A 13,133-nucleotide genomic window follows, 5' to 3' on the forward strand; every position below is an offset into this window, starting at 1 on the left:
GCAAAGTGCTGCCTCATCGCGCATCTCCTCCATGTATTTGAACGGGACATACGGAAATTCTGCTATTCTTTATTGAAAAAAACTCCTTCAACATTGGATTCCAACGGCAAAAGGGCCTACAACACACACCAGCCGACAAATATTAACATTTATTATATTTTATAGTTAACTCTTTTTTTTCAAGATTGGCCTCCCCTGACCGCACATCACTGGTGTATTGCCAGGAGGTGTTTAACAAATAAAGGAGACAGCATTTTTTATATTTAATTTTCATGTTTATGTCTGATTAAGGCTTTAAAACCAGACAATCCTATTTTCTTTTCTAACAATACAGCATCTTTGTCATGTCAAAAGACCTTTAACATCACTGTATGAGGTGAAAACCTTATTTTATGGGCATTGAAGGCTCACTGATTTTCTAAAGTTAAAGGACAAAAGTTTTAGGAGGCAGCATTTGAGAAAAAGGATTCATGATGAGACCATTCTGAATTATTAGCAGCAGCAGCGATTTTTGCTTTGGCTACTCCCAACTGAGAAAGTCTTCAGGTGTTTTTTCTGTAGAGTTCTGTAAGTGAGGTGTGATTGAAAACCTGCCAGTTATATTTCATACAACTAAACTATCTTTAATCTTTTCCTTGATAATATAATAAAGGTAATTATGCTTGACAAGGTCTCTGACATAGCAGACAGTTTTACAAGTGTACATACATAGTTTTCTTCCTGAGAAAATCTATGTTATTTTAGTCTGCAGCTCTACTTTGATGTTTGGAAATCTCCCACTGGCTCTGTTACAAGAACTCTACAACTTTGAAAGGGGAGACATTTAATGTGAAGGTTTGGAGCCAGAGCTGAAATGATTAGGCCAGCATTAGACCCAGAGAATTGTATGATCACTTTTTTAATATAATGGGACAGGTTTTAGAAGCTTTGTGCTGTATATCAGAAGAACCAGTCCCATGTTACTCATTGTCGAGGTTTTCCAGTTTGAAAAAGAAAATGGCATAATAATCACTGTAGTTTTTAAAATCTAATTTACAGTGTTTGAGTTGAGTCAGGGATTTTCACTAAGTTAAGACTTATGATATCTTGAGTTGGCATCTATGTGAGTCACTTGTTTCACTTATTTGTAGACCGCCTCAACCCCATGTTTTTGAGTACAAGTACAGCTGATGAATCTTTGTTGGCAGTTTGACATATGTTGTGCATATTTCTCTAGTGTGTCATGCTAGTGGTGACAGATTCAACTTAATCCAGGTGAATAAATCAAACTTGATCCAAGATCAGTAGCTGCGTCAGACTGGGCCTGTGTTGAAAACCCAATATGCAACTATAGAATGTTAGAATGTAAATGTCACATCAATGTATCTGTGTTGAGGCATCGTGGCTCCTAAAGTGGATTTTCTCATGTTCAGAACAAAAGTGGCTACCTCTGTTACTACACTTTTAAGCAGGGGAGCGCTGATGACACTTTTCTTTCCAACCAACTATAAATACTTAAAGGTACAATTCATATTATTTAAAATGTAGCTGGTGCTAGAATAAGGCTCTAGAATCACTTTCTTCCGCTTCACCTGGCCCTTCCTGACCCTGCTTGCTATGCTCTGCTTCACCCATTATGAACACTGTTCTGTGTCCCAACACACTTCCGAATGTACACAGTCTGATACAGTAGGTGGCTATATGCATGTAGTTGGTTTGCAGTCTTCCGAGAACAACAAAGAAGAAACAACCGCTTGCGTCATCAACTGGGTGACATTTGTTTGTGTTCCACATCCATGTAAATACGAAAAAATACGGTACTTCCATAATCTCAGTTTTGTGTAGTATCCAGTTGTCGTATGTTTTCATTGTCCTAAATTTCATGCAAGCATTTTACTTCTCCAGAGATCCTTTCACAGCCATATTTGTTAAACTGCCTGTAACTATCATAACTCCAAATAGTCTGTAATTATTTCAGAATGAGGCAGCACGGTGGCTAGCACTGTTGCCTCGCAGCGAGCAGGTTCTGGGTTCGAGTCCCGGCCAACCTGAGGCCTTTCTGTGCGGAGTTTGCATGTTCTCCCAGTGCTTGTGTGGGTTCTCTCCGGGTGCTCCAGCTTCCTCCCACAGTCCAAAGACATGCAGCATAGGTTGATTGGTGTCTCTAAATTGCCCGTAGGAGTGCTTGTGTGTGTGTTCTTCTTTTATTTTGATTTTGAAAATAAATTCACATATCATAGCATTGTTATGCAGTTTACTCTGCCAAATGGTGACCCAATAAAAATGGGTTCATGACCCTAAATTTGGGACAAGGTGGACCTAAGTCACTGGAATTTATCCTCTTGGGACCGTGACTGTATCCGATATCATGACAATTTATCTAACAGATATTTCAGTCTCGGGCTACACAGGGAGTGAAACCACAAAACCTGGCAGTGGCCTCCTGCAAACATACTACATCTTCCCCTCCTACTCTTAGCCCATTATCTTTTTAGACCGGCAGCATGGTTCTACAGAAAGATGCATCCCCTTCTTTTTGTATCACTTTCACTGATGTAAGGGAACAGTCTTCAGACCCAGTCACATGATGGAGAAGCAAGAAGATGAAAGCATTGATTCATGCTGGAAACGGGCTTCCCACTGAACATCATGCAGCTGCCATCAGATAAAAAATTTTATCCGCATGAAGTGAGCTGTGAGTCATATTTACCTTGAGAACATTTCCAGTCACAGCAAAAGTTTTCAACAGGGGTTGTGCATGCCATGACACATTCTTCATTTAGAGAAATCGACGAACGCATGGAGTGTTTCACCACAACAAACTTGTGAATGAAGCCTGGAATTGTGATATGAGTGTAGATCTTTTTTTCCTTCCCTCTGTAGTTGGACTTTGTGGGCCCAGGCAACTCCGCTGAGCCAGAGATGGTTCTCATTTATAGAAAATAGCATACATGCTGACACATGTGGGTACACTCACCGAAGGCTTGGTGAGCACTGGGGGAAGTCCTTTGTAGTGGCATACTGTATCTGTTTATGGTTACATTCACATAAATCAGTGCTGTGAACACACAACCCTTCTGTCACCTACAGTGTGCTTGTGTTTTTGTGTTGGTCATGACCTTTCTGCTGAAACTTTCAGCACTGCACATTTCAACAAGATAAGGAGACCTTTGCATTGACAAATGAAATAAGTGGTTGGGGGTAGGTTCAGGATTTGGCAGATTCACAGCAGAGGGTCAAGTGTGGTCTGATGATTTGTTTGTAATGTTGAAGTGAATTAGTCAAAGTTTGAGCTGTGTAGCACATGGTCAGTGAGGACAGATGTTTTGTCAGGGTTCATTACCCCATAGCTTGACTTACTGTTTGGCTGTACATTTTATGGGCCCTCTGATGGCAGAAGTTGGAGGTAAAGTGATGGACAGTGAAAGAGGAAAAGGAAATCTGGGACGTAGGAAGAAAGAATACGGAAGACAAGAAAATGCTATTTGGACTGTTAGCAAAGGCTGTTATACAATATGATTCATCTCCAGCTGAAATAACTTAAATCACAGAGGTGATCAAGCGAAGAATGAGGGTGAAATCATCTAGTTTAGCCAACTTGGCAACTGTCTCGCAACATATGACTTTTTTCTTCTCTGTTATTAAGAAGCAACTAGCAACAAATCTAGCAAGTGCTTAGGCAGACTTTAATCAGAGTTTATGTAATATTTCTCAGTGAATGTGCTCTGATGTGGCTGTAGGCCCTTTTACACTGGCCATTCCAGGCAAGATTATAGCCACACTGTTCTCCGTAAAAGGAACCAAGCCCGGGGTCAGTGTTGACCCTCCACCACTATTCATTTGAATGGGGCAAGATTTTCAAAATAAAGCTGAATATTTAAAATGTATTAAGTTTTGAAAACTTCTGAATAGTAGTATGAATGTCTTTGAAGAGCTGAACATTTTGATAGCTGAAATAGTTGAAAGTATGCTGAAGTTCAATTTCCTCATTCATTTGAATGGGGCAAAATTTTCAAAATAAAGCTGATTTTTTCAAATAGTATGAAGTTTAGGAAAATTCTGAATAGATCCGCGCATGTCCTGAAGAAGCGGAACATTTTGATACCTGAATGGTGTTTCTAGCTGAAAGTATGCTGAAGTAGTTAAGCGGCAAAAAACGTACAGAAGAAAAATAATAATAATAAATAATTGGATAACATAGTATGGATGCCGAATCAGCATCCATACAATAATAATAATAACTAGAAAATTGCATTTTCTGAAGAAAATGCGTATGGATGCTGAGTGCTGAAAGATTGACCTGAAAATGTTGAACATTAAAAAAAATATAGATTTTGAAGAGAAGCATGAATGTCCTTGAAGAGCTAAACATTTTGATAGCTGAAAATATGCTGAAGTAGAATTTTCCCATTCATTTGAATGGGGCAAGATTTTCAAAATAAAGCTAAATATTTCAAAAGTATGAAATTTAGAATAATTCTGAAGAGAAGCATGAATGTCCTTGAAGAGCTGAACATTTTAATAGCTGAAATAGCTGAATGTATGCAGACGTAAAAATGTCCCCATTCATTTGAATGGGGCAAGATATTCAAATAAAGCTAAAAATTTCAAGAATATTAAGTTTAGAAACATTATGAAGAGAAACATGAATGTCCTTGAGGAGCTGAACATTTTGATAACTGAAAGAATTTCCCCATTCATTTGAATGGGGCAAGATTTTCAAAATAAAGCTAAATATTTCAAAAGTATGAAGTTTAGAAAACTTCTGAATAGAAGCATGAATGTCCTAGAAGAGCTGAAAATTTGGATAGCTTAAATTATGTTGAAGTAGAGTTTTTCCATTCATTTGAATGGGGAAAGATTTTCAAAATAAAGCTAAATATTTCAAAAGTATGAAGTTTAGAAAACTTCTGAATAGAAGCATGAATGTCCTAGAAGAGCTGAAAATTTGGATAGCTTAAATTATGTTGAAGTAGAGTTTTTCCATTCATTTGAATGGGGAAAGATTTTCAAAATAAAGCTAAATATTTCAAGAGTATGAAGTTTAGAAAAATTCTGAAGAAAAGCATGAATGCCCTTGAGGAGCTCAACATTTAAGTAGCTGAAATAGCTGAATGTATGCAGAAGTAAAAATTTCCCCATTCACATGAATGGGGCAAGATTTTCAAATAAAGCTAAATACCGGCACAGAAGTCACTGGCTAGCAACCACTGTGGCTAGATTAGGGTAGTATGGTAGTGTAGCGGTAGTGGTAGTGTAGTAGGGTGGTGTAAAGTGAGTTACAATGCAAGTTGATCCAGGCTAACAATGAATGATGGAGTTTTACACATTACTGCATGGACGTATATAAATCTATCAATGTTCTGTCCTGTCAGCTATACAGACACACAACACACTCTCCCTGCTCTCTCCCTGGCAGAGGAGCTGACTGTTAATCAGGTGTGTGTGTGTGCCCCTGTCTTAAGAGGGCAGAAGGCAGACAGATTCTTGGCAATGAAAAATGCAGAGTGGGTGTGTGTCTATGTATTTAGGACCAAAGGGGGAGACCCTGTCTATAGAACCTCTCTATTACCATCCCTACCCCTCTGATTCTGTGAACAACACAAACTCACATTTAAACAAAATGTATGGGGCTTCACCTCAGAACACAGTATCCAGTTCTCTTAATACATCCATGTTGTAAAGACCACTACTGACTGACAGGTCTGATATTCTGCTGTTTCTTATAGGAAAAGGTCAATCTATTTTAACAGCACTTTCAACACTCCCTATACAGAGACAAAAGCTAGCAATTATTTGTCTCCACTCACTGTTAATGTGTGTTAATATGTTGGTCCTGGATTATTTTATTCATCTGTGCTTTAGACCTCCACTGTTGTTCAAAATAAATTTAAAAAGGCATCAGGGAAACACACCGCTGCAATATTTATATGGTAAATAGTTAATGGTCTTATACTTGTATAGCGCTTTTCTATGCATTGCAGCACACTAAGAGCGCTTTCACGCTATTTGGCCATTCTCCTGTTCGCATCCACAAACACTCACACATTGACGCACCGGTTTTATCACCGGGAGTAATTGGGGGTTCAGTGTCTTGCTCAAGGACACTTCGACATGTGGACTGGACAGGCCAGGAATCGATTATATAACACAAGACCCTGATATTTGATAAGAATATATTAACATACCTGGTGTGATGTCCTGCTACAGCACAATTTATATCTAATACACTGCTCATTTGAACCGGACCCTCCGCACATTGCATGAGTGAGTGACACTGGAACAGGTGATATGTTCTCTCATTTCATGTGGGCTGGCCCAATGTCAGCACTTTGAAGTGTCTGGGCATTAATTAAGTTGATGAATGGCATCTTTTGTGACCTCATGATTGGACGTCTAACACTAATTTGAATTTTACATGTATTTTCATATTGTTTTTTGTAGCAATGGTATCTTGATACATATGATTGGATGGTTATGATGTCACTAGTTATTGTGCTAGATACCATGTTGAGGTTTGGCTTCATGTGCACACATCTGTTGCTTCATACATACAAGAACACAAATTGCTTAATTGATTAGTTAGCCATGCTTCTTTCATAAGTGCCACCTTTTTTCTGGGATAGCCTAAAATCACATATTCTATCGGGATCTTTTCACAAGAGCAGCTGAACTTGCTATATAGTTGAAAGAAGTTTGACTTCATCAGTTCCTTCTAGTTATAAAAATAATGAGAACATGAAAACAGCTTTTAACGGCTGTTAACGAAAGCCCAAAAATGATCTCAGAATCTGCAGCTAATTAACCTAGCAATAAACATACGTATATTACACATTTTGCTTCTGTAACATTTTACATTACACATCTGGTTCCAGTAATATCAAGGCCTCTTTTTAGGGAGGCTGTCATAGAGTAGGTCTTTCCCCAGCTCTGGGCTGGTGCCTCATTGGGCTCCCTGTCTCTCACAGAGTGACAATGCTTGGTTTCAACTGGCAATGAATGAAGCAAATCAACATTTGTCTCTGTATGTGCTCGAAGTACAGCTGTGCACTTTAGTTACAAGGGAGCTCGCATACAATCATCTGCCTTTCCAGCACTCACAATGGTGAAAAATTGCTGTTTAAATTATGATATGGATCAGCACCATAATCTAATAATTTCTTCCATGGGCCACCTGTCAAAACAAAAGAACAAAAAGAAAGAAATTCATTATACTGTTCATTATGTTTTGAGTTATGCTGTTAACAAACAAACAAACAAGCCAACAAATGCCAGCAAAAACATGTCATAATCATGTTTTTGAAATCCAGAAATGTTCAAAGCTCTGGTCAAAGCCCCCATTAAGTGCCAGGTTCTGGAAAACATCTTGTGTCATCTCTAATTTCATGTTCTGGAAATAAAGTATAATTTGATTCAAAGATGACATTGTGGTATAGTGCTCCTTGAACTGGTTTTAGAGGAGGTTTTCATAAAGAGTGCTTTTTATTTTATTTCTTGAAGTGTTTAATTTTTGGTTGACTATATGTGTCACTGCTGTCTTGGACTCAATTGTGTTGAAAGGCAAACATGTCTGTTTTTAGTTTCCTTCTTTCTTTCTTTGTGAAACCTGCCAGGCTCTCATCAAGCCAATCACTCATCTTTTTTTTGTTCTGCATACATTGATCCAGATTTAGAGTTTTTCTTGAATGAGCTGCTGTGTTGGTGTTTGACTGCTGTTGGGGGTAGGGGAGCTAGAGCCAATCCCAGCTGATTTTGGGTGAGAGGCAGGTCGACCCTTGACATGTCGCTAGTCTATCACAGGGCTGACACTTACTGACAAACCACACACGCTCACACTCACTCCTATGGGCAATTTAGTCACCAGTCAACCTAAGCTGCATGTCTTTGGACTGTGGGAGGAAACTGGAGCACCTGGAGAGAACCCACGCAGGCACAGGGAGAACGTGCAGACTTCACACAGTGAACTATGATTAACTGTGGAATACACATCTGAATACTACTTCAAAGCAGAAATCGGAAGGCTCTGTATCAAAAAAAGCTTGTGTTGGCATTTTTCAGAATATGCTCTGGAACTTCCTCTGCCTCCTCTGGAGAGGAGAGAGGGGGAGACAGCAAGTGAAGGGCAACAGGAAGCAGCAAGCTTTTCTTGGCCCAGAGAGTTTGAGACCAACTTCACAACAGCCAGAGGTTATATTTTCCTCCAGGACTTCTCAAGTCAAATATGGCACTGACAATGGAGATAACAGCAACATTCACCCTCAAATCTCTGAGGTTACACCAAACAGAAACTGGATCTGTTGCAAATGGTTATTGAAACACTAGCGAGTATTTGGGAAGAAATAACAAAACATGGGAATGAAGTATGAACCTACTCATGTAGTGGAGTATAGTAAGATAAAACTAAAGGTGAATAAGAAATATTAACATATTACCAAAAGTGGCCACATCGTAAACGGCAAATGACATCATTTTATGTATAACTGTTTTGTTGTGGGGTGGGGGTGGGGTGCCTGTTATTTAGTTCTTTTAAAACCTGCAGGGTGAGATGAGCTGGTCATAGGAAAATTCCTACTTTCTAAAACACAGGGCTTTGTACCACACAGAGACATGGGGCTTTATGTTATGTGGAATAGGATCAAAGATACTTCATACTGCATTATTAAAGTAGTTTGGGCACTTCAGGGCAACACAGCAACCTGTAGCACATGTTGTCACTTTATAAAGTTGTGATAGCAAAAAGGTGCCCACTTGCAAGTCATGACTCAATGTGTGGCTGCCTTGGTACACTCACTAATGTGTTTGTTGTTTTTCCTCATTCTCTCGGCCCTCTACAACCTATCACGGATTACCTTCACCAGAGAAGAGCTACTAAACATTAGACAACTCACTCTGAACACATTTTCTCGGATTTTTACTAATGCAAAAAGCTGTGGACATTCTGGTCAGAGGGGCAGCAGCCTTCTATGGGACTTGGAGAAAGCACCAGTGAGGGATGAGAGCGGGGGCCCTGGTTAAGTTACAACAGAAAGGGACCCAGATGCCACTCCCATCTATCCGTCTAGCGAATCTCTGTTCTCTAGCCAACAAAATGGATGAACTCCTTCTCCTCTACCAGACTAACTTTGACGTCTCACTGTCTGCTGCTCTATGCTCCACGAAGGCGTGGCTCAGCGCCTCCCTCTCGGACAGCAAAGTACAGTTACCATGAGGAGACAAAATCTGCCCTGACTAAATGCGCGTCAAAAATTAGGCTGAAACACTTTTTGTATAGACACGACTTTACAAACTGGGTAAACATTGCATTCAAAGCATAAAATTATGTGAGGTGCCATGGGTGATATAACCCAGACCAGTACACAGTTCCCCTCATTCTATTCCACTCACCTCCACCTTTGCCTGCAGGGTTGAAAGGCCTTCCTGCATCCACTACTGTATCCACATGTTGCCCTTTTGCAGTTTTTTTTCTTTTTTCATTTATTGGTTTCAATTGTTCCCTCTGGTTTTTGGCATTTGGGTATCAACACAAAGTCCATGTGGTGTCCATTGTAATGTCTTCAGTCATGTGCTCCTTAGGACTGTCATTCAGTGCATTGTACGTTTATAGAAATGCAGTTTTGTGGTGTGTGCTCAGCCTCTGTAGGTTTCAGCAATCTCTGTCTCAAGTCAAAATGAATATAGTGGAATGACAGGGTGATGAAACAGGCTGCTAAGGGAGAGCAGAGATGAATGCAAACAGGAGTATCTGGTGTCCAGTAAGTGCCAGATTTTTCTTTTCTTCCAGCAAGTCTTTAATGGTCTAGTGAGAATCCTTGGACAGAGGTCACATACCGTTGGTCTGTGCATTGAAGTTTTACGTTCAGATTTCTTCCCGTCTGAATTTCTGCTTGTGTTCTCACGGCCATTTGGTTTTTGTTTGGCATAGAGATGCTTCTCATTAAATAATAAAAGTAGTTTCAGTCAGTCATGTGCACCAGTTGTGCAGCATTTCTTTATTAAGTTCAGAGAGCAAAGATTTCTCCTCCCCAAAGGCAATGATGAGATCTGTCAGTGATGTCCATGGACTGTTTGTGTTCTAAAGTTAGATTCTTTATTTTATTTTATGTATTTATTTTTGATCAACCTTGAATTGTTTCATCCACAAATTGGGCAGATTTTCAAGGCATATGAGGGTAACAGCTGTACATGCATGTAAGGTTTATTTTCCTTCAATAGGTGCTTACATTTCTTCCCATTGTTGTGTGTCTGTCTTCAGGTTAATCAGTGACTGAAGAGGATGAAGCTCTCCTGATTGTTTATCGTCCTGTCTTCATTCACACATCACCTTCATCATGAACCACACTCCCAGCCCCCAACTCTCAGAAGGCGGTAAGACGGCTGGAGGTGGTCTGCTGTGTAGCCTGGGTCTTGGGTCTGACAGGGGCATCCGCTCCCCAGACAGCCTCACCCACACACCCAGCCCCACAGGGGGAACCCCCAGCTCCAGCCCGCCACTGCTGCTGTCACCCGGACTGGGAGGCCTTGGCCTGGGATCCCTGGGTGATGGAGCCGGGGCTGACTGGGAGAGCAGAGAGGAGCTGAGGCTCAGGGAGCTGGAGGAGGCTCGGGCCAGAGCAGCTCAGATGGAGAAGACTATGAGGTGGTGGTCAGACTGCACCGCCAACTGGAGAGAGAAGTGGAGCAAGGTGGGCTGAGAGATGATAATGAGCAGCTGTAAATTATTATACAGTAGTGATGTTCCCAGATAATTATTGTGGTTTACTGATTATTACACATTGTGTAATAATTCCGACCAACAAGTTGTGCACACATTTACTAATGCATATGTACATTTTGGCAGTAGTAGATTTTATGCTTAATTTTAATTATTTAATTTGATAAATTGGAATAAATTCGATTTTAGATTTTATAATGTTGGTTTAACACTGTGCTCCACAAAATGTTGCCAATAGATTTTCATAGTTTTATGTGTATCGTAGTTTTATGTGATATACATAATGTTGTATTTCAATGCAGTACAGAGTGCCTACTATCAGACCAAGCAGAAGTACTCATTAAATAAAATTTAAAAAACATACAACATAAAAGACACATTAAAGATTACAAAATAAGTAAAATGGTTGAAATACAGTTGAATTTCTGTCATAACTTGAGTGGCTTTTATAGTGAATAATTTCAGGATGACAGCAGTTGCATTACACAAAAACTGTTCACTCAAGATCACTTCCAAACATATTCTGTAACGTTTAACCTGAGACTGAACAGTGTCCAGCTGCTAATGAAGACCCTGAGATGTGATTGAAACCTGTGAAACTTGAGTTTACATTATTTTTGTTTTAAAAGAAAATCCATTTGTGTGTTTACACAGGGGCCTTGCCATAGCAGTTATACCTCAGCTGTTTCATATCCAGCCATCTAAAAGTTATGTACATATAGTATAGATTTGTATTAACATGTACATTTTATATCACAACAATATCCTGAAAGGCTTTCTGGAAACTTAAGAATGATGAACATTTTTCGGTATTTATCTAAAACCAATTAGTTTTCTCCTAAACATAAAGTATCATTTTAGGGAATCCTTGGTCAGCAATTCCCTTCCAGTGACCAAAACCTTCCTCCAGTTCTGACCAGTCTCCCTTTCCCTGCTGCTGAGAAGACATACAGTGCCTTGCGAAAGTATTCGGCCCCCTTGAACTTTGCGACCTTTTGCCACATTTCAGGCTTCAAACATAAAGATATAAAACTGTAATTTTTTGTGAAGAATCAACAACAAGTGGGACACAATCATGAAGTAGAACGAAATTTATTGGATATTTCAAACTTTTCTAACAAATAAAAAACTGAAAAATTGGCCGTGCAAAATTATTCAGCCCCCTTAAGTTAATACTTTGTAGCGCCACCTTTTGCTGCGATTACAGCTGTAAGTCACTTGGGGCGGATCTCTGAATGATCCAATGTTGACCTAAATGACTAATGATGATAAATAGAATCCACCTGTGTGTAATCAAGTCTCCGTATAATTGCACCTGCACTGTGATAGTCTCAGAGGTCCGTTTAAAGCGCATAGAGCATCATGAAGAACAAGGAACACACTAGGGAGGTCCGAGATACTGTTGTGGAGAAGTTTAAAGCCGGCTTTGGATCCAAAAAGATTTCCCAAGCTTTAAACATCCCGAGGAGCACTGTGCAAGCGATAATATCGACATGGAAGGAGTATCAGACCACTGCAAATCTACCAAGACCTGGCTGTCCCTCTAAACTTTCAGCTCATACAAGGAGAAGACTGATCAGAGATGCAGCCAAGCGGCCCATGATCACTCTGGATGAACTGCAGCGATCTACAGCTGAGGTGGGAGACTCTGTCGATAGGACAACAATCAGTCGTATACTGCACAAATCTGGCCTTTATGGAAGAGTGGCAAGAAGAAAGCCATTTCTTAAAGATATCCATAAAAAGTGTCGTTTAAAGTTTGCCACAAGCCACCTGGGAGACACACCAAACATGTGGAAGAAGGTGCTCTGGTTTGAAGCCTGAAATGTGGCAAAAGGTCGCAAAGTTCAAGGGGGCCGAATACTTTCGCAAGGCACTGTACTGAAGACAGTTTTTTACTCATTAGCAAAGAGGATATTTTTCCTCATTCTTGTGGGGTCCGAACACTTGCTGAGGCCACTGTATTTTATTCCTCTTTGCCACAGAGCCCCAGTGCTGTACAAAAATTGCGCCACTTCATTGTATTGACTGAAATATTCCTTCATCATCACCCGCACTATAGTTAGTTTTAACTCAGTTCCATGTACACTGTCCTGCTGCCAGATGTGCTCACTAGACCTACTGCAGAAAACAGTCCCCACAAATGCACTATGCCCTCTTATTTGAAAAATAGACTGTCCCAGCTGTTTTAGGAAATAAAGAGCCTTTAAAAAAATTAAACTACATATTCATGAATTGTTTTTAAAGATGTGTGTTTTCTGGTAAATCAGTGGGTTTAGGGCTGATTAGTTCATCCTGTATGCACGAATGTTGACTACTATATGTTTCTCAGGTTCGTGCAGAGCGTAACCGCGCTCGTGACGAGGTTCGTCAGCTGAGACAGCGGCTGGACACCCTTACCAAGGAGCTGACCAGTGTTCGGCGGGAGCGGCAGGAGCTCGCT

The 13,133-nt window shown here is 40.1% G+C and overlaps 1 protein-coding gene across 1 annotated transcript in view; it reads left to right on the forward strand.

The window, feature by feature from the left end:
- Positions 1–13,133, forward strand: part of LOC109974552 (coiled-coil domain-containing protein 102A-like) — a 71,733-nt gene that overhangs the window by 43,059 nt on the left and 15,541 nt on the right. Inside the window, exons 2-3 of the mRNA XM_020624778.1 lie at positions 10,232–10,661; positions 13,023–13,130. Of these exons, the coding sequence (XP_020480434.1) occupies positions 10,308–10,661; positions 13,023–13,130 (462 nt within the window). The 5' untranslated portion in view covers positions 10,232–10,307. The remainder of the gene's footprint in view (positions 1–10,231; positions 10,662–13,022; positions 13,131–13,133) is intronic.

The sequence above is a fragment of the Monopterus albus genome, unplaced genomic scaffold (assembly GCF_001952655.1).
Source record: "Monopterus albus unplaced genomic scaffold, M_albus_1.0 scaffold338.1, whole genome shotgun sequence".
Taxonomy (NCBI): Eukaryota; Metazoa; Chordata; class Actinopteri; order Synbranchiformes; family Synbranchidae; genus Monopterus; species Monopterus albus.